The sequence below is a fragment of the Typha angustifolia genome, chromosome 7 (assembly GCF_048772165.1).
Source record: "Typha angustifolia cultivar Huaian chromosome 7, ASM4877216v1, whole genome shotgun sequence".
NCBI lineage: Eukaryota > Viridiplantae > Streptophyta > Magnoliopsida > Poales > Typhaceae > Typha > Typha angustifolia.
This window is the reverse complement of record NC_133245.1, coordinates 1203587-1224327: the sequence shown is the minus strand read 5'-3', so window position 1 is coordinate 1224327 and position 20741 is coordinate 1203587. Positions and strand designations below refer to the sequence as shown.

The window sequence follows — 20741 nt, the reverse complement described above, 5'->3', positions numbered from 1 at the left end:
TGATAGAGACCAAGATGGGAATTCGGGATCTTCTAGCTATTCTCAAGTATACCCAATTGAAACAAGAGAGAATTCAACCATAAAAGATTATGAAAAAAAAAGGAGTCTCCTTTTTAGAGGCTTTGCTGCGAGGAATCAACGAAAGCAGAGGCAATAGTGGAAACCCACGTCCCGAATTGAACCAAAGAAGAGATAATAAGAAGTAGTAGTAGATAAGACTATCTAAGAAAGAAGAATTCCCTTCTTCTCTTTATCTATGGCGTTTGAAACAAAGAATCCAGGAGACAAGGAACGAGGAAGTGGAACTTAGAGGGAGTTGGGTCTCCTGTAGGAGCTCCTTACTAAGAAAAAGGAGAGGTTTTAGTGGACAAAGATACAAGGAGGAGAAAAATCTCAGGAAAGGTTACAACTTTGAAGAAGGATTTAGTCTTCCTCCATGAGCGAGCGAGAGAGAGAGAGAGAAGAGAGAGAGAGAGAGAGAGAGAGAGAGAGAGAGAGAGAGAGAGCTCAGGGTAGAAGATGGCCGGGCCCGTTGGATCTTGGTCCTAATATCGTATCAGGAAGGTCACGTGGACAAACAGTAGCCGTTTGTTTCTCGATAAGCAGGGGCAATTTGGATTCCTGTTGGCCGTTGATAAAGTGGGGACCTGGTGATCTTAGCCGTCCGTAGTGATGGGGCCCATGTAGTTGGCAAGGTAGTCGCTCGGAAACACCGATCGTGAGTTCAAATCTTTCGCCATTGGATACGTGAACTTGGACCCACACCAACTTCCCGATTGGTTGGACGATAAACGGAGCTTTCATCCGTTGACCTTTCCTCTTTCCAGCTTCCAGCTTCCAGCTCAGTGTAAAAGATGGTTTACAAAAGCTTGAGCTCAAGTTTGTTGAATTATAGGGTGTTATCAGCATATATGTAAATAATCTAGCCATTTATAACAAAGAAGAATAAGCAAGCAAATCCACGGCCCAAATAAGGGACCCCAAAGAGGGACATATATCAAACTGCAAGTAAAAAGAATGATCCTAAACAAATTTAGCTCTGCCTCAGCTTTGTCAGCAAAAAGAAAGATTAGATGGCTTGCAATTGCTCAATTCATAGAGAACATGAGAGAGGAGGATCCGCATTCAAGACTATTAACATATCAAAGTCATCTTAACAGTTTACAAATATATTTACCTGTGATATTATGTTTACATTTTGTGATCAACAACCAAATTCTCAAGCAAACATAATGCAACAGCTCATATAAGTGAAACAACCCCTTGTACAGCAGACGGCGACTTCCGCTCAAGCATCGAGCGCATCGGCTAAATGTCCTCTGCTTCTTGAGGCTCTTCAGCAAGATCAAATGCCAAAACAAAGGGGGAAAAGGAAATGATGCTCCAACTCACCGTTAAGAAACAAATATTCATTTATTTTTCATACAGTTAATCAGAGAAGTGAAAGCTATGATAACAGCACAGCTAAACAAAAGAACTGACGTGTATCTCCTTTCAAGTCAACTAAAAGCATCGTTACATACACAACCTGGTACTAGCTAGCTGAGTTCTAGTAATCAGAGCAACAGATCTAGAAACAAAACACGCCCAAGTAAATCTGGCCAGTAACTAGAGATGCAGAAGGTGCCTACACATACATATAATCTACAAAATACACAGCAAAGCGAGCAGGAAAGGTTGTGCTGACCAGTGGCACATACTACAACAATTAACACAGGGTCAGCAAGACAGTTAAAAAGAGGCACAGCAATAGATAAGAATAACCTGAAAAGAGGAAGTACCATCTCCATTCTATTCTTTTTCACGGAAATCAAGGATCCTCCTCTTTCATGTTATTTTCTGAAATTTCTCAGGCATCTTCCTCATCCTCATCCTCTTCATTTTCTTCTGCCTCTTCTGCTAGTTTAGTTAGTTCTTCTTGGATCAAGAGCTTTATTGATGTTTTCCTCGGCGCCATATCCATTTTGTAATGTGCAGCTGAGAGATGAATTTCGACAAGTACATAATCATGATTAAGATATTTGAAGATCAAGAGAAACAGAGAGAAGGCTTACCAAGCTTCTTAAGAATGTCGGTGAAGGTGGCCTGAAACACATATGCAGATATTTATCAACATTATGCAACTCATATAGACCAAGTATAAGAATGGGCAACATATGTGACGCATAATATATAGCTTGAGAAGAAGTATTGAATATAATTGTGTTTCCCTCCTCCACTCACTGGGTATAAATGAGAAGTCTACTTACAGGACTAACTTCCTGACATCAGGAATGCACAGAATTCAGCAAAGGTAGAAACTACCTTGCATGAAAATTAATGCAAATGAGAAAGTTTTTTTTTTTTTTTTTTTTGAGGGGGTTTGGGTGGGGGGGAGTGTCTGTGTGTGTGCACGTAACTTATAAGCTCTTAAATCTTAATTATGATCTTTTCCTGCAGCAGAAAAAAAATCAGTTGGTGTATAAAATCATACAGATCCACAATAACAGTAGTAGCACATCTCACCGTGTTAAAGTCAACTCCCTTAAGAATATCACTAATACTCTTCCTTAATTCCTCCTTGCTTGGACCAGATTGTGCTGCTTCCTCTGATTTCCCCTTACCTTTCGCTACCTTTTTACCTAGATAAACATAGTTGAGTTTCAGATCAAGGTAAATCTCAGCTAATGGAGCTAAGTTTCCAAAAACCATCTATAAGACTTACTCTTTCAAAACCTTTCTATGTGCATGCCTTTACAACACTTTCAAAAACATCAATAAGAGAATCAAATAGATCATAGGCATACCAGAAGATTTCTTCTCCTTTGTCTCTTGTTTAAGGGTTGAAGTCTTTTTCGGCATATCCACTTTTTTCTTCCTTGTGAAGACCTTTGCGCCCACATCATCACTCTCCTCAGCCTTAGGGCATTTTGAAGAAGAAGAAGTTCTCTTAGGGCTCTTGGTGGTAGACAAAAGGGTTGCCTTCTTAGAGCTGATCTCTGCCTTCACCTTCTCCGTACTAACAGAACCTCTCTTTTTTGAATATTTCTTCATTATCTGTTTGTCCTTCCCTGAGTCGTAATCATCATCTTCTTGAGCCGCTTCTTCAGACTCATTTTCCTTTTCCTCACTCTCTGAGTGCTTAGTTGCTTCATCTTCAGTAGAAGCACCACGGTCAGCATCCTCTTCCTCATCATCATCTTCATCTTCTTGAGTGCTCCTTTTAGTTGTGCTGGGAGTATCCTCACTTGTGTGTTTCTACAAAAATACAAATTCTTCTCATAAATAGGAAGATGAAAATCAATTACTTTATAGAGAGAAGTCCAAACATGCAAGTGTTCATACTCTGAGGATTACTGGGGAGAAAACTATGGTTCAGGAAGAACTACATGCATAATTGCACACGTCAAATATACATGAAAATAGAGGGTGGAGAAGGAAAAAAGAAAAAAAGAAAATCTGAACTTGTTATCATCATTATACTGGAACAAACCTTCCTAGACCGCTTGACAGGTGTGCTCTCCAAGCTCTTTGATGCACTTCCTCTGCTCACTCTCTTGCGCTTTCCTGATGGTGTTGCCTGCCACGAGAGTGAAGGAGAAACAAATAACAGGTGAAAAAAAAGTAGAAGGAGCTGTCCAAGTAGTATGTATGACTGAAATTCATGAACTAATCTCATTCAGCATTTTCGCAATTAAATATGTTGGAAACAGATAAGCCCCTCCACATCTGATGCCAATGCAAAGCATTGCCAACTTGAAATAGAATAAAGAGATATATAGCATCAAGGGCAAACCTGCTCCTTCTCAGCAAGTATAACATCAGTTGTAGCATGAGGTGCAACAATGAAGTCCAATAGCTTTGTGACAAGATCTTCCTACAAGAGCATCTCAATATATTATTTCAATTCCATGATGAAGCGCATGTTGCACAGGTAACAAGCTTAACCTTCAACAATGGTATTTTTTACAAGATCAACCAACCTTCCTAATATTTGTTTTTGAAACAGGAATATCGAACAAATCACAAAAATCTAGCAATGCTTCTTTCACATATTTGTCAAGTTTCTCCTTCATTTTTGCTCTTTGCTTTTCCTGCAAGAGAATAACTCCAATATTTTAGATCAACAGTGAGTGAACAGTCTAGGCCTTTGTCCACAAAGATGTGTAAAAGAGCTGCTTACATCACTCTCATGCCAAACAAACCCAGAAAATTGGAGGATATGATTTTTAAAATCAACTGCCTGAAATTAGAAACACCGCATCCATCTTCCGTAAGAAAGCAAATAAAGATAATAAAAGAGGATAAGTAGATTTCAGCAATACCAAAAGTAAAGCTCCATGCATAAACAACATACTCAAACCATTAAGGTGACACCAATTTATATGAGCTTAACTTTTCCATGAACAGGAAGAATATAGATCAGTCAATAGGATAATTTCAAACACTAGCAGGATAATTTTAAAATATTAAATAATCACAAGTCAAATAGAACATGTGAAACTTAAATTTACAGTTGAAAAGCAATGACCTAAATAGTTAACGTTCTGAAACCACCTTTCCTTTCCTCCCATAGAGAGTCTGATGAAGCAATTTAAGATCGGGAGGTTTCCTTTTAGCCAACTTGTATGCCACTGAAACAGGAATTCAGATGCAAAAAGTTAACATGCAGGTATGAAATGATAAAATTCTACCAGTACTAAAGAAGCCTCATTTATTAATATACTCATACTTCTAGACTCATTGAGGCAGCAACCTTGACATATTTTCATAAATTGTGGATCCTACAGGGGCAAGCCTAATCATGCGGCATAAACTTTGTCCAGGTGTCCACATGAACAAGTAGGAGTACAAGAAATTGGAGATGAAGCGTAGTAGAGGGTGGAGGTTCCAAAGTCCATTCGGCGAGCAAACGAAGTTCTTAGAGTTGATAAAAAGAATGGGGTGGCATAAAAAAGGGAAAGCACAAACTTTCAGTTGATCAGTAAGGTGGAATGATAGTTCAACATGTCAAATTTGGTCTGGATAAATCGTGTGATTTATGCTAAATTAACCACAGCCTAAAGACTATCATGCTGATTGTCAAGACAAATTGAAGAAAAACAATCGTAAGTTAACAGAATTTGAGAGAAATTTCATGACAGGAAAAGATGAAACAAGAAATTCTATAGCATTTGCAACATAACAATGGAGAAAAACAAAAAGGCTAGTCAAGTTTCCATCGATAAATAAAGAAATAATCAGATTTTGGCATCAGATGATGCACATAGTCAATTACCAAGGTTTCAGAAGTTAGAACCATACCATTTGGTATATCCTTGAGAGGAGTGCCACGACCCTGCATTTAAAGTTCAAAGAGTATATCATTTACTATATAAACAAACAGTACAGAAAAAATATTGGATGCAATACCTTTTCAATTATAAAGTTCTTATTTGGCTCCTTCTCAATAACTTCAACCAACCTTTCCACCGTCTTCCTCTCACGCACAGGGCGCTCAATAGAAATAGTGATAGGAGTGCTAAACGATTCCTTAGTTATCTTGGATTTGGTCCCTTCCCGTTTCTCACCCACTCCTTTCCCTTTATCCCTAACCTTTTTGCTCCTTGCCCTCTTCTTTGGTGTTTCTTCCTCCTTATTCTCATCTACCTTCGTCTCAGTTTCTCCACCATCTTTCTCTTCCACTGCCTCAATCTCTTCCTTTTGTTGTCCTGCTCCTTCTTCTTCCCCTTTGTCTTCATGCCCTTTCTCCTCATCCTTCACATCCTCAACGTCAGACATTTTCACATCCTTGGCACCTACTACTTTTGCATCCTCAGCATCCACTGTCTTCACATCCTCAAGAGCGACCTCTTTCACATCCTCAGCATCCACATTTTCGACATCCTTGGCATCTACAGTCTTAGTTTCCCCGACTTCCATCGTATCCACATCCTTAATCTCCTTCTCTTCTGCTTCACCTTTATCTTTATCTTCCACAGTTTTAAGTCCATTTTCATCCCCTTCTATCTTATCTTCTGTATCATCAGTTTCTACATTGTCCTTAGTCTCCACACCATCTTTTGTTTCTTCATGACTCTTCTCTCCATCAACAGCCTCAGCACCTGAATCTCCAGGAGCTGGACCCGAGCCATTTGCAGCTGGACTTTCCTCCGTTCCAGATGTTGGGTCTGGTTCAGACATCCCAACTGATTTCGAATTATATCTGCAAACTGCAGTGGAACTTTCAAGCTTATGGAGATACTCTCCAAATACAAAAACTGACCTTCAAACAGAAAATAAACTTATTAGATCGTAAGAATTAGTTCAATTCCATAGGAAAATTTTGAGATTGAATCAATTGTATGAATCAGATTACCGAGACAGCAAGTTCAGGGTGTGAATTATCCACACAGTCGAAGAGAGTTCACTTCACAGGTACTAAAAGAGTAACATGACAAGAAAATCAAATCAAATTGTATGTCACTTAAGAACACGGAGACAGAGCTCTTCAAGAACAGAGAGCTCAGTCAGAGTCAAATTTACCATCAGAATTATAGAATTAAGCGCCACAAATTTCAAAGACATGCGCCGAAGCATAATCCTACTTAAAACTATATCAGCTAAGACCGTAGTAGGCGGGAAGCAACTCTCTTTTCGCAGAATTTTGGAAACCCTAGCCAGCTCATTTCGTTCAAACACCTTAATGGAGATGCTTTTTCATCAAACACAACTGCCAAAATTATGCTCAAAATGACATGAATTCTTACCCGAACAAGTTCTCGGAGCAGCGAGAAGTCGAATCCGAGAGACTTCCCCTTGTAATTTCCGTTATCCCTCTCGTTCGAGCTTAAGAGAGCTTCTCGTATTAAGATTAAACAAAAAAGAAGGAACTTTTATTCTGCCTTCTCGAAGCTAAAAAGGGAACTTTGTTTACTTTGGTAACCCCCCATTTATATTTTCGGACGTTAAACGGATTCCAATCGCGTTTAATTTTCGGATCGCGCCCAAATATGCTTTATTGGAGCCCACTTACCCGGGTTTATCCCCCGCCGTCATTCGGCTGAAGGTGCCACGTCACTGCCCAAGTGGCACGGCACGGATGCTTTGTGTTGGGTCTCATTCTCCGAATCTACGAGACCAGACGAGCTATAAAAATCGTTAGACGGCGTCTTCCAAATATAATTATATTACTGATGAGTTAATAATTTATATAATCTTTTTTTAAATTACTGATAAAAAAAAGTCTTAACTGCTATATTTTTTTTATATATAACTTATAACCTCAAAATTAATAATTCTTTTTAATTTTTTTGTATAAGTTATTGATCGATCAGACGACTTTTATTATAAGAATAATTTTATTTTTCATATCCTAGTGATAGATGTGGATAAGTTGATATGCTATGATAACGATAAAATTATAAAACCAAACTCTTTTATGTGTACCATAATTTTGCCACTACCACATCATTATCATTATGGATTCGCACATAAATCATAACTTCACCTGCTGTTTGAATGATGCATAAACGTTAGATTCTTTAACAAGTCTGTGGCCACAAAAAAGAAGCTCTGTTAAAAGAGAAGACAAAGCCCTGCACTAAAGTGAAAGACCGGGCAAGGTGAGATGGAGATGTAGCAATGCCTTTTAACACCAGAAGAGCTCCATCTCAAGAAGAACTTGACCCTGAAGGAAGATATTGGATTCAAAATTACTTTTAATGCTTTAAACATCAACCAGCTTTTTACAAAGCAAAGTCAACCATAAAGTAGAAGGAAAAATAAAAACACACAAGCTCTGGAATTTGAGAAAGCAACAACCAGAGCCTTTGGAGAAAGTTTTGGACTCACAACTCACACAAATCCTTATGCCTTTGTGCTCAGCCTTGAGCATTTGATAGAGCCCTTGGTGATATCGATCTCAATCAGGTTGTCGTCTTCTCTAATCTCCGACAACAGCTCCATTAGACCACGTTGCCTGAAGGCTGACTCTGGCAAGAAATCCAGCAAGAAGTCTGCTGCTTGGTTGTGATGGAATGTACTTGACTCTGCTGGACCGTTGCAATCGCAGTTAGGAATTGAAATCTCGATGAGGCTTTCGTCGTCTGAATCTGAACCTTCTGAACACCCTTGAAACCAAGATGATATCTTGCTGTCAGAAATCAAATTAGATGAGCATGCTGATGGAATGAGACCCACTTCTTTAGGCAGCAAGTCTGGACCATCAGAGCTGCTTCCCTCACACACTCGGAAACCCGTTTCCTCCTCCATACTTTCACAGCATAATGGCCTTCCCATAGACACATCCATTGATCTTCTGCAGTGATGCAGGCTGCCTTCTTCTTGGAGTGCATCCTTCTCCTTGAGACCCAAATGAATTCCCACACCAACCTTTGATTTAGTTTGCATTGCAGTTGACTGGCCCTGTTGAAGATGCTTTATCTTGGAGAAGACGGCAGGAAAGACAAAAGATAGAATCAAAACTAACAAAGCAAAGAATACCGACGAGAGACTACAAGAGTAAAAAGAAGTGCAACAATAGTAGAAATTGAGAATGAGAGCTGAAAACAAAACTGGATATCTATAAGAACAAAGAAGACAAGCCATTTGATATTACAACATAAGCAGTAATATTCTCTGTACAGGACAGCAATAGAACACGGCGGAAATATATAAGACTGCTGAAGTAGGGAGGAAGAAAATAGGGACCATTTGGATTTGCTTCTTCCTATTTCTCCTCTCACTAATACCTCTGAAGTCTGAAATGCAGCAGTCTACAAGCAGAGCCTGCCTTTGATGGAGCAAGGGAGGACTTTAACTTCTTAAATACTGGATGTGAACTAAAATTAACAAAAGGATATTGGTGGGGGGGACCTGGGCGCATGGAAGAAACATATCAGGGACATAAAACATGATAATTAAAAGAAAGGAAGCAGTGTCAGTGTTATCTTTTATTTGAAGTATATTTGAGGGTGCCCTGGTATTTTATCTTCACATCTCCCACTGTCCCTAAAAAAATGGGCTTCTTTCTTTTCTCCTCCTCCTCTCACATCTGAGTTCTAACCAACTCCACTGACAGAAACCAATAGGTGGTCCTTGTCTACTGCTGATTCTCTTGGAAAACAAACTGTGTTTGACCAATTGTGACTTCAGTACATCCACACCCAGCAAACTTCTGCTTAGACAGAGACAAACAGAGAAAAGAGAACATCATCAGCTGCAGCTAAAATACTTTTTCTCCTAATCTCTTCTCCTTTGGGAAGAAGAAAAAAAAAATCTTAGAAAAGCACCACTGGAAACAGTTTGCATATTTTTTTCGTCCAAAAGCTCGTTATTACTGAAAAATCCATCAAGCTAGCAGATGCGATCTTTTAAGCCCATCTATGTTTGTTAAGAGTAGAGTGTTAGGAATTTTATACGCTTTTCATCAAAGCAGTGAAACTGATCAACCTATAACAGTGTCTTCGAACTTGAATGCTACCTTTCCACAAAGAACACTTCAGCAGCATGTTATGAATCCCTTACTTTCTGACCCACCTTCTCTAACAGTAAGAACTCAGTTCTATTCCTTTTTTTTTTCCAGTCTGTTCCCCTCACCTTAATAACTTTCCTCAATTTTAGTGAAATCCACCAATCTGCAGCACACTTAAAGGTGATTTTTTATCAGTGATGTGAGAAACAAGTATTCAAGAGAGAATTTAAACTAAATGAAACGTAGAGAAGAAAAGTCTAACATGTCTATGGAGCTTTATTAAAACACTAACCGGAAAACTTTCCTGAGGCCATGTGAAACTCTTTGCCCTTCTGAATTAAAGAACTTCTCTCATGTAATATAACAAACACACGATGTGATAAAAGTACAACAAATATGTACTAAATGGCATACCCATTTAAGAACAAATAGTTAAGCTGGTTGAGATGCTTTAGCATGAAGTATACTGGATAAATGCTTTCTCCACTAACAATCAACTACTCTGCACCTTTTCTAACTAGAAGGGATCCCCCAATTGTGAAAGTCACACGAGTTCTGCTTATAATCACCAAGAGATGATGAGAGCAGCAGCAGGCATTGCATGATAGACTGCCACTAATCCAAAATATCTAGAAAATTAGAAACTACTCCTAATTGGGTTGATTATCTTACAAACTAAGATTAAAGTATCATTCATTAGACTTTATATCTATTGCTTGTGCAAATAATGATGGGCTTAGAGCCTTGGACTATGATGACTGGGTGCCACATCAACACACTGTGATGCTCCACCCACAGAAAAGCAGTCTGATTATTCTCATTGTGTGCATGAAGTATGTTTCACTGCTCAATGTTCTCATTTACTTCCTAAGTGGTGTAAACTTTAAACCATAAAAGGATATCAAGCATACGCCAGCGCTTGCATATTAAATAGCACTTATGTCAGCTTAACAATACTGAAAAATATATAAGAGCTGCAAAGGGTTCAAGGGTCAGGCTCCAGTTTGTTGGGTTCGTTGGCCTTGGCCTGAACTCTGTCCCATCCAGACTAGAACAAATGTGATTAAATTAAAAAAGGTCACACCGGAACTAAGGAATTTCCAGATAAAGATCTGACTCCCTGGATACAGAGGACAGGTTGGGGAGAACCCAGAGCAACATAGCCACATTCCATTTCAAATCAGCAAAGTAAACATCTAACACTAGCTACCATTAACAAATACAAGGGACTAGAAACAGCTTCAAAATACAAGTACGAGACAATAGTAAATTGTAACAAGATAAAGTCTACAGTGCATTTAATTCGGTCAAAAATGTTCTCCAAAGAAGCCCAAGATGGAAATTTTAATAGATAAAATATTAAGATAAGATTGTGGAATACATTCTGTTATTTTTATATCATACATTCAATAAACAAATTATACATAAAGATTAACATCAGGCTTATCAAATAGAGAAATAAAATCAATTAGAAGTACAACTTCATTTAACTCTGGTGCCCAGTGGAAGTCTTTGAGTACATCAACGATCAGCTGGAAAAACAGAAATCAGAGAACCACAACAAGAAAAGACCGGCAAGCAAATAATTACCAAAGGTAACTATGAAAGCGTCATTCCATTGATGTTGGAGAAATGCAGCTATCCATCAGGAGCTTTCAGCATTGCTAGATTGAGCTTCAGACAGAATGTACTCCGCTACATCAGAGCAACAAGAAAGCTTATCCGCCTTATCATCAGGAATTTCAATGGAGAATTCCTGCTCAACAGCCATAATAAGTTCCACCCGATCCAAACTGTCTAAACATAAGTCCTTCTGGAAATCTGCACTCTCAGTCACCTGCAATTTTTCACTGATGAATTATTCTGGAGACTAACTCCTACATAGAATTCCAGTTTCGCCCAAGGAAAGAAGTAACTAAGCCTAATAGTCAGTAACATTGCTCTACACAGTTATATAGATTTTGGCTACTCGCTGAACCTATGGTACTAGTAACTTTTCTTTGTAATAATTTCTGTGCACACGCGTGCATATCTTGTACATGAAAGGGGTAAGAAAACCAAAAGCTTTCTAAATCAACAAAGAATAGGAATGCTTCATATTTGTACAGGTTATTCATATGCACTTCCTTTTACATCTTAGAAGGTGGTAATTAGTCTTGCGAAATTCTTATGAAAAGAATTAGAATCTATACAGCTATGTAACATTCTCAATTTGATTGTCCCTTTTGGTTCCTTTGGTAGAAATCCTAGTGTACAAATCTAACACAAAACATGGTTATATTTGCTTTCTAAACTGAAAACAGAGAAATAAAGGAAAAGAAGGCAACTTTTTTCCCAAAACAAAGTACCTTGGTTCCATCAATCTTATCATACTTCTTAACTAACTGAAGTACGCGAGCCATAATATGTTCAGAGCTGGTTTTCTTTGATGAGATGCACAAATATCGAGACGTTCCAGACAGTGGACTTCCACCTAAAGTTAATGCACTTGGTTGTTGATAGCAGCTTAACCGCACATGCCTCAGTATTAATTTTCTGACGTGTTGCATCTTGTCCAAAGCCAGCAAAAAGCACCTAGTCAGATAGAAAAGAGCAATATATGTTAATTTATAATTTTAAAAGTCAGTGATAAAAGTTTTCTCCATTTTCAGGTCCCGATCAATAATTATGAATCCTACGGTCCATTTGTATGCAACACCAAGTATAAAGTGTCAGAATGAGAGAACCAGCCCTCACTTGCAGCCTTTGTAACAAATGCTAAATCACACAAATCGTTAGGAGAAAGTTGTTAACAATTGAAACAGCTGAATTTAAGATTCCATCATCCTCATGAACCACATTGTGAGAAAAGGAAAAAATCTTGACTTTTAACTCAAAGAAAGCTCCAATTAGGGAACCAATGTCCTTGATGTTACTACAACAGTCTGTGAGACTAAGCTCAGAACTTCAATCAAAAATAGGATTTTGGTAAAATATGTAGATTGTTTGTCAGCTTTCCTTATTGTGACTCTGAAGTAGCAGCACTTAACTATTTCAATACGAAACAGAAGGTGATTCATCAAAAGATCCTGACAAATATTGTAAGCTCAGAATGGAGTATTTCTTATAATCCTTCGTACTTTCTTACCATCTAAACTAGATGTAGAAGCCTAACAAATAATTAATCGAAAACATAAAGTTCAATCTATGATGCTAGTACTGTTTATAGTGACTTAACGTACTAGAAAACTAATGGAACCCACTTTAATTTTAACTCCTCTGCCTTTTCTTTCATGATCCAGTTGCAAATCTAGTAAGCCTATAAAATTGAAAACTCATTTGTCTGCTATTTTCTTTTTAAGGGAAAAAAAAGTCTGCTTAGTCAGGATCATACTACGCAAAGGCAGAATCATACTACATAAAGAAAAGCGCCAAAATAAAGAAGACTTCAAAAGCTCATTGACTTCCAAATTCCTCCGAGTCTCGTCAAGGCTCCACTAATATTAAAACCCCGTCTTGTTGAAGAATAAGGACCTTTATTCATGAGTTAAGAATTCCTTATTCATGGTCTATAGCCAAACACCACTAAATATGCTATTATTATACCATAAGTAACATTCTCATAGTATTACTAATACCATGGATTCTAAACCCTTCGTTTTCATTTTCTTATTCTAACTTAAAATTGCAATAAGGGAGATGACCCTCTATTATTTAGAGGTGACTATCGAGCAAGCCGAGTTACGTTCGGGCCAACTAAGTTAAATATTTGTTCACGGCTCAACCCATTAATCATTTTGGCCGGGCGTAATAGGCCTAGCATAATGGGCAGAATTTAAAAAACATTCTATTTTATTAGGCCACGATATTTAGTTATCTTTCATAGAAATATGATTATATAATGATATCCAGTTTACTAAATATTCAATATAGAATGAAAAAATAATGAAAATAGACATGAATAACAAGCCCGGCCACGGGCTAGCGTAATGGGTCTAGCTTTTGTGCCGGGCCGACGGGCAAAGGCCTGACACATGCTGCCTATTACTATCTCAGACTCGGGTCCAGCCGGACCCAAACCAGGCTTAGGCCGAGCTTGGGCGGGTCAAGCCTAATGATCACCTCTACTAGTATTACAACCAAACACAAAAGACATAGCTCTCTAACTATGGATAAAAAAAAGTATAATACTATCCATGAATTATCTCATTATTTAACCAAATGAGGTCTAAGGCCCTGTTTGATTGAAGAATAAGAACTCTTATCCATAAATTAGAGATCTCTTATTTATGGTTTGTAGCCAAACACCACTAAATCTAGTATAATTAATATTAATTATCTTTTCTATGGTATTACAAGTACCATGAGTACCGGATCCCATATTCTTGTTTTTTTTATTCTAACTTAAAAGTCGGAATAAGAGAGAGGAGCCGCTATCCTATTATTGCAGCCAAACACAAAAAACATAGCTCTCCTCTATACCATAAATAAAAATGAATATAACACTACCCATGAATTATCTCATTCTTCAACCAAATAGAAGCCTAATAGTTTCAATTTCGTTGCAAAATAGCAACTTTACACCTAATGGGAGAACAAAATTTGCCAGAGATGAATCAACCAATGAGCTTGATCACAGGAGTAAAATAAAATTCGCAGTTTCAGTGCTCAAAACCGAACAAAGTTCCAACTCTGCAATCAAAGTTCATCCAAGCTCTAATAACCCACAAACGATCAAAACGAATAACATTCTATCCGAGTTAAAAGCGCAAGAATAAGATCCAAACAGATAGGAGGAGGGAGTAAGATTGAAACCAAACATTACCTAAAGCTGTAATCTAAGAAGCAAAGGATAGAAGAAGGGCGGCTGAAGCTTACCCGCTCGCAGAGGAGTTCATGGACTCATTTGACCAATAGCTTACTAGGTCACCAAGCCTACACTTCTCCCTTGCGCCGGAGTTGACCCAAGCCCACTTATCTTAATTGGGCCGTGTTGACAATAAAGCCCATTATCACAACTATGCAAACATTTTAGGTCAATTCCCCTGTAGACTTAATATAACATTTTCTTACTTAATCCAGGGAATATTCCTAAGACTAATATTTAGTTAAGTCAACACTTCTAGTGAACTCTTTTTAAATAGAGTGACCGACGGCTTTACTTGATTCAAATGCCAAAATCTAGGGATAGACATTTATTATATTATAAAGGCCAAAAGAGTAGACAAAAATTAAGGACTTTAGGCTTGATAAAGTTGGGATTTGTTTTTCCGGGAAGTTATCCATGAGACTTGCAAGGAATTTGTACGTTATTTTCCAACAAAATAAAAGTTATTGTAAGGAAAGTTTGAGGAAATTAATGAGTGGCTTCGTAATTTATTTATTTATTAAATTCAAATAATGAAAAATGAGACGTCTAGATGAACAAATTTCTGACAAAATGTTGAGTGAATACTATTTTTAATTAAATTATAATAAATAAAGACTTTGGTTTCCTTTCTATTGCAGGAGAAAGTAGTTGCTATGCTACTTCCTTGAGTCCTTATTCCCATAGACTACGGAAATGACCCAACTACTATCTGATTATTAAAGGGATCTTTTTCATTTCACAACCTGCATTATATTTTTATTATTATTTACACCCCTATGTTCTTAAAATAAAGCTTAGGCAGTGGAGTAATTTTCGTCTCTAATACAGTTAAATACATCTTAACCCTATATTAGTAAAAAAAAATTAAACTGGAATAAATACTTACTGTTGGGTGTGAAATGAAAATTTCCTAGATATTAATTAAAGCTAGCCAGTTGTTTATCGCAAAACTGCTGATCCTAAGTCCTAAACCCTCCGAGTTTTCCGTGTGCCGACGCACGAATCGTAGGACGTGGCATCATCGGAGCGTTGGTGAGGGGAAGATCGACGGTTGAGATTCTTCCACGGAGTCGATGTTTATAATGACTTCCTAAAAGTGACCTTTTGCAAATATATCCTCTCTTTATCTATATATACTTGCTCGTCTCCAAGTGTTGTTTGTAGGTCCAACTCAATCCACCCCAACCTCCTCCATCTCCACTCTTTTTTTTTCTCCTCCTTCTTCTTCCACTCCTCCTCCATTAATAAGAGAGAAGAAGTTATAGAGATAACGAGCTAATGGATCCAATGAAGCAGCTAACTCTCGAAGATTATAATAATTTCGCGAAGCCCAAGAAGAAGACGAAGCTTATGATCAAGAGAGAGGCTCTCCAATTCCTCCTTCCACTTTCCATCGCTTACTTCATCCTCTCCTACTACTTCCCATCTCTCCCTTGCTATTCTTCCTCAATGAACCTCTCCATTGCCCAACTCCTTGACCACTATATCAACAAGAAGAATTTGTTTCTATTCTCCAACATTATCCTCTTCTTGCTCGCCGTGGACTTTAGTCTACGTGGGCTATGTGGTGGTGGTTCTTCTTCTTCTTCTTCTTCTTCTCCAATGCTCACGATCGATCTCTATGAAGAATCCTTGATGAGTATCGCAGGGCATCATCCGCCGTCGGAATCCATGAACGCCATCGCCGTTGTACTCCAAGAGGAGGAGGAGGAGGAGGAGAAGAAAGGAGAAATAATCAGCATGGTCGACAAAATCTACAACGATCTGTTCCAACAGAGCGACGAAGATGTCGTCGAGGAGAAGTCGATCATCTTGATCGAATCGTATGTGAAAGAGAAAGATAAGCAAGTGATCGGCACTACGGCTCCCGACGGATTTTTCGGCGATTTTTTGGCGAGGATTGGAGATGACATGCCATGGATGGGAAGGTCGATAGAGATTGAAGCAGAGTTGCAGATAAAAGCTATCCAAGAAGTTGTTTCCTCTCTGGAGGTCGTTGTTGATCATGCAAAGATTGAAGAAGAAGAAGAAAGGAAGGAGATTGTGATGGTGAAAGATAAGCGAATGGAGCTAATAGAAATGGAGGAATTAAACGACAAGTTTGATGAATTCATACGGAGGCAGAGGAGAATTTGGCAATCTGAGAGCTTGCAACTGGTCGCTATCTAGTTGCAGAATAATCTCCATGAACGGTAACGATCTCGATAGCCTTGTGAATAGTTTTCTTTTCTTTTCTTTTTTTGGTGTGCATAAAACCCCCTCGGTTTGTAATTTATTTTGCTGGAAATCAAAGGGAATGTTACATTTAAACCCAAGTTCCCATATGTACAAATGTAACATGATGGATTTATTTATCTTTGTAAATATTAGAAATATATATTTTGTTTCTTTTGTAAGAGAGAAATGTGAATTTAATGATGTCTTAGAATACTCAGATAATACGAGATATAATTTCATGGCATCCCAATTAAATCGAAGCATCAGCTTAGGGAGTGGATTAGATGTTGGATTTAAGGTTTCATTGGTGAAATTATGACGAAGGTTAGGTTCGTTACACTATTAATATCAAGCCTGGATGACTTGGACTAATTCAACACGATATATGTTGGTATAATACACGTCACTTGCATGACGTGTGATTGCTTGCCTTGTCTATGTGCTTAATTGCCACCACACATTAAGGCCCTATTAAAATTTTGTGGATGTTTCTTTTGAAAAAATAAATTGTATGAATACCTTGCTAAACTAATTAGCCACTAAAATTTATTATATGTATTAATACCTTAATTTCTCATACCTTTCTCTCAATTAAGAATATATATTTTCTAAATAACATGTTAAATAGTCCATATTGTAAAAGGCATCAATGCAAAATAATAATCTGAAAGGTATATAAATCAATACAAATTTGAAATAGGCTTAAAAATAAACAGGAAATTTTTTGGAGGTCTGCATGTATAAAGAAGGCTAAATAACACCTAGAACTTTTGAATTATGAATATATGATCTCATATCAAAAGCAATCTTGCTATAAAACTTAGGGATTGAGAGAGAGAAATACGAAGACCAGAAATATGAGTGTAAAAGAGATTGAGAAATTAAGATTGGGAGGAAGACTATATAGTTGCTAAGTTCTTAGCTGTACTGTTATGGAATGTATTTAGGATTGGTTTATGTGTAGTTGGGTCTCTGTGAACCCTGTGTGATTCATCTCTGATATATTGAAAAGAAAAAAGGAAGAATAGAAGGAAGAGAGTATGCATGTCTAAGTACAACGCTGGAGAGAACGACGAAGACAGCCTTTGATTGTATCAATTTTGCTTTCTAAAATCAAAATTGACACAATTGACTTTCTAACCATTGCAATGCGATTTCTTCTAAGCGAAGGCAAAACGTCTATTAATACTTAGGCAAACAGTATATAGACCGCGTCAGTTCATATTACTCAGTTGATAGCGAGAGGTTTAGAAGTAAGCAAATTAGTAGCTATCCAGTGGGACACACTCGTTTTTTCTTTCTTTCTTTCTTTTTGACGTTTCTTTTTTCGGGTTAATGTTGACAACCATTGACTTGAAATTATCTTTTTTATGCTTCATTGGATTGGAAGATTGACTTGCCCCTAAATTGTGGCCGACTGCTAAACTATTTGATGCCAACCTTCAAGACGCGTAGGGTAGTTATAATGTCAAACTGCTATAGAGTTAATAATTAGAGAAAGATTAGTCTCATAATAAAATAATGGACGGTTTGGTACTTATTGTTATGTAATGTTAATTAGTTAGTCAAGTCTTGCCAATAGGCTAATGCTTAGATAGTTAAAGTGGCTCGTGTTATATTAACCGGATACTATTAAAGTTATTATTTTTTTCTATAAAACGAGCTTTGATAATGTGCCACTTAAATTAGGGGTTTTATGATACTTCTATAAGAATGTAATACATAAGAAAACAGTAACTATTAATTAAAGTTTATTTTAAAATTATAATTTTTTCATATAAGAGTTGTCGTCAAAGACCCCAGCAATGCTCCTTAAAATTAATAAAAGTTGCAGTTGGATGTTAGGTTACATGTACTTTTAAGTATCAAAAGCTGAGTGTATATTTTTGACATGGTCTTTTTTGTTTATATATATATATATATATATATATATATATAAACTAATGACACTTGCAACCGTAGTCTCTCTCTCTCTCTCTCTCTCTCTTTCTTCTTAATTCAATCCTTATCTTTGGTGGCAGTGACTTTGTCATCTATCTGGCTCCACTAATCCATTCATATCTTTCTCTTCTATCTTTGCTTTCACACGAGAAAGAGGCAAAAGAGCTTTGAAAGAATAAATACTAGATTTTCTTTTATTTGGTCTAAAGTTAACTTCTGGATGGGAGAAATTTCCAAAGATTTAGTTTCCCCACAGTAGAGTGTAGCTATTCATATCACTGTCACTGTCTCTAATTTGTTCTTTAATAACTTCTGCAACTCTGCATGTAACCTTTGCTTATGGAGACAAGGCCATGGGCTGCAACTCTTCACAAGGTTAGTTTGTTGCTTTCTAGTTCAGGAGGAGTATTACAAACACTAAAATATATATTAGATAAGAAAGAGACCACAATTCGTTGAGAGATTGAGCTAAGATGGTTAAGATCCTCATGTTATATAACTATTCTTGCCACATCGGTTTAACCGGAAGATAATAAAATTTTTATTTTTCTTGAAGAAAAATAAAATTTGCGAGGGATTCGAATTCAAAAACTTCATTATGGGCCCAACGATGGTCATGCCACAGGCACAGACCATGCTAACTACCGACCGACACGACGCTTGTCGGTCGTGCCGTAAGAGAATGAGAGAAAGAGTTAAGAGATACTCACCTTTGCCATTGTAATCGCCGTCGCCGTTGCCATCGCTCGTCGCCCGCCGCTCATCGATTGCCGCCCGGATTCGAATCTGAACCTACAACTTAAATTTTAAACCCTCTTCCTCACTCTCTCTCTCTGTCTCGATCTCTCTTCTCTCTCAGGGGCTAGGACACAAAGCAGGCGGCGATCGACGACGAGGTCGATGATGAGCAACGATACATTAGGAGGGGTGTCGTGCGGCACTCTCGTGCCACGCACCGATACGCCGGCCATCCTTGGTGGGCCCATAGGACCAAATCTTTGGGTTACTATTGTCAACCTTGTTATGTTTGTTATTCTATTATTTAGAAAATCCTATGAAGGAAATTGGGCCAATTAGCTTAATGGGCTTGGGTCAAACAAACATATTGAGCCATTAGTGGGCTTTGTTAATGGGTATAGCTTTTGAAAAGTGCTGCTAAAATTAACACAACTTATTGCAACTGCTGCTAAAATTTACAACATCCGACTGCATTACATGATAACCCCCTTATCGGGTCCATTCCCGGATCCGCATCCGACATCCATGTCGTGTTCCCGTAACCGGAGCAGGAGGCGGCGGAGATTAATAAACCGTTCCGCAGGAACATTAGAACGGTTAGCTTTCGGCTTTCTTCTACTGCGACTTGTGATGCTCCACTTCGCCTTCGCCTTCGCCTTCGCCACCTCCTCGGTCGCTTCCATCCGCCGCCACGTGCGGCGCATCATCCGGCCGGCCGGCGACGTAGTCGATGAGCTCCTCGCCGGTCGTATCCCCTGAGGAATCCCCCGGCGGCGGGGATATCCGGAGGAGGACGGCGACGGCGGCGAGGACGAAGCCGGTGGAGATGAGGAGGGGCCCAAAGAAGGAGACGACGGTGGCGAAGCTGGGGCCCACGCTGAGGAGCGAGAAGAAGGCGGCGGCCACCACGGCGGCGGCGGCGAGGTGGAATCGGAACTCCACCGCTAGGGCTGTCAGCCTATCCTGGATCGCCATTAGGGGGGTGTCGGATCGAGATGGGGACGGTGGGAAAGCGAGCTCGAGATCTCCTTTTTCTAGGGTTAGGGTTTGCCGATATGAAGAGAAAAGGATAGGAGAAGAGAGGAGGGAGGGTAGAATTATCTCACAAGCAGGAGATTCTCTTTGCTCCCGAAACGTTTTTGTTTTCTTTCCCTTTTCGCTCTCGGAACGGGAGAGGAGGAGATGCTCTCACTTCATTGCCCCTCGAAATTACCAGAATGCCCCCTACTGTTGATAGGGAAAGAGTGGCTTCATTTAAGGTTAGAATACCATGATTATTTGATCGTTTTTGGGAGGGTTTTTACGGAAAGTCAGATTATATTCCCACCTTGGCTTGTCGGCCACTAAAATATTCCCACTTTGGCAGTAATAAATGTAACTATTTTACATAATAAGATCAATGCTTAGTGTAAAACATAGTTTTTACCAATAATCCCTCTGTAACCCTATGCCGGTGGAAAATTAAAATAACCCATAAGTATTTTATAAAGACTAATTAGAATTCTCGCTTGGCTTGAACTTAAGCTAAGTGTTTTTATCTTAAAATATATGTTATTTTAAATA

General features: G+C 38.4%; 3 protein-coding genes across 14 annotated transcripts; all 3 read right to left on the bottom strand.

Annotated features, from left to right (window-relative positions):
* Positions 1-110: 110 nt before the first annotated feature.
* On the bottom strand, positions 111-6886 carry LOC140761951 (DEK domain-containing chromatin-associated protein 1-like). 7 transcript variants are annotated; one of them, XR_012104662.1, is made up of 14 exons: positions 6729-6885; positions 6338-6399; positions 5392-6239; positions 5284-5317; positions 4537-4613; positions 4163-4222; positions 3963-4073; positions 3776-3856; positions 3473-3559; positions 2787-3237; positions 2506-2621; positions 2055-2085; positions 1782-1977; positions 111-1334 (listed from the first exon to the last, which is right to left on the bottom strand). XR_012104662.1 is itself a non-coding variant. In XM_073099507.1 (13 exons), the coding sequence occupies exons 3-13, from the start codon at positions 6160-6162 to the stop codon at positions 1850-1852; spliced, it is 1947 nt and encodes a 648-aa protein (XP_072955608.1). In that variant the 5' UTR covers positions 6163-6244; positions 6338-6399; positions 6729-6885; the 3' UTR covers positions 1399-1849. The 7 variants fall into 7 exon arrangements, 5 of the variants coding, with proteins under 5 accessions (XP_072955608.1, XP_072955606.1, XP_072955609.1 ...); XR_012104661.1 differs by lacking the exon at positions 111-1334 and adding an exon at positions 1399-1699; XM_073099507.1 differs by lacking the exon at positions 111-1334 and having other exon boundaries at positions 1399-1977; positions 5392-6244.
* Positions 6887-8296: 1410 nt separating this feature from the next.
* On the bottom strand, positions 8297-14337 carry LOC140763641 (acyl carrier protein 3, mitochondrial). 6 transcript variants are annotated; one of them, XR_012104854.1, is made up of 5 exons: positions 14291-14337; positions 11782-12007; positions 11024-11270; positions 9443-9606; positions 8410-9136 (listed from the first exon to the last, which is right to left on the bottom strand). XR_012104854.1 is itself a non-coding variant. In XM_073101922.1 (3 exons), the coding sequence occupies exons 1-3, from the start codon at positions 14308-14310 to the stop codon at positions 11079-11081; spliced, it is 438 nt and encodes a 145-aa protein (XP_072958023.1). In that variant the 5' UTR covers positions 14311-14337; the 3' UTR covers positions 10767-11078. The 6 variants fall into 6 exon arrangements, 2 of the variants coding, with proteins under 2 accessions (XP_072958023.1, XP_072958024.1); XR_012104855.1 differs by having other exon boundaries at positions 9443-9596; XR_012104857.1 differs by lacking the exons at positions 8410-9136; positions 9443-9606 and adding an exon at positions 8297-8403.
* A 5243-nt stretch (positions 14338-19580) lies between these two features.
* Positions 19581-20551, bottom strand: LOC140763135 (uncharacterized). The gene has a single exon (XM_073101197.1). It carries the CDS (start codon positions 20151-20153, stop codon positions 19794-19796), a length of 360 nt encoding a protein of 119 aa, XP_072957298.1. The 5' UTR covers positions 20154-20551; the 3' UTR covers positions 19581-19793.
* Positions 20552-20741: the final 190 nt, after the last annotated feature.

Coding starts and splice junctions, on each gene's coding strand:
- LOC140761951 (XM_073099508.1), bottom strand. CDS start 6,162: ATGTCTGAACCAGACCCAACATCTGGAACGGAGGAAAGTCCAGCTGCA. Junction 5,318..5,391: donor AGAACTTTATAATTGAAAAG/GTATTGCATCCA, acceptor CTTTAAATGCAG/GGTCGTGGCACTCCTCTCAA. Junction 3,238..3,472: donor CTGTCAAGCGGTCTAGGAAG/GTTTGTTCCAGT, acceptor GTATTTTTGTAG/AAACACACAAGTGAGGATAC.
- LOC140763641 (XM_073101922.1), bottom strand. CDS start 14,310: ATGAACTCCTCTGCGAGCGG. Junction 12,008..14,290: donor ATGAACTCCTCTGCGAGCGG/GTAAGCTTCAGC, acceptor CTATCTGACTAG/GTGCTTTTTGCTGGCTTTGG. Junction 11,271..11,781: donor ATAAGATTGATGGAACCAAG/GTACTTTGTTTT, acceptor GAAAAATTGCAG/GTGACTGAGAGTGCAGATTT.
- LOC140763135 (XM_073101197.1), bottom strand. CDS start 20,153: ATGGCGATCCAGGATAGGCTGACAGCCCTAGCGGTGGAGTTCCGATTC.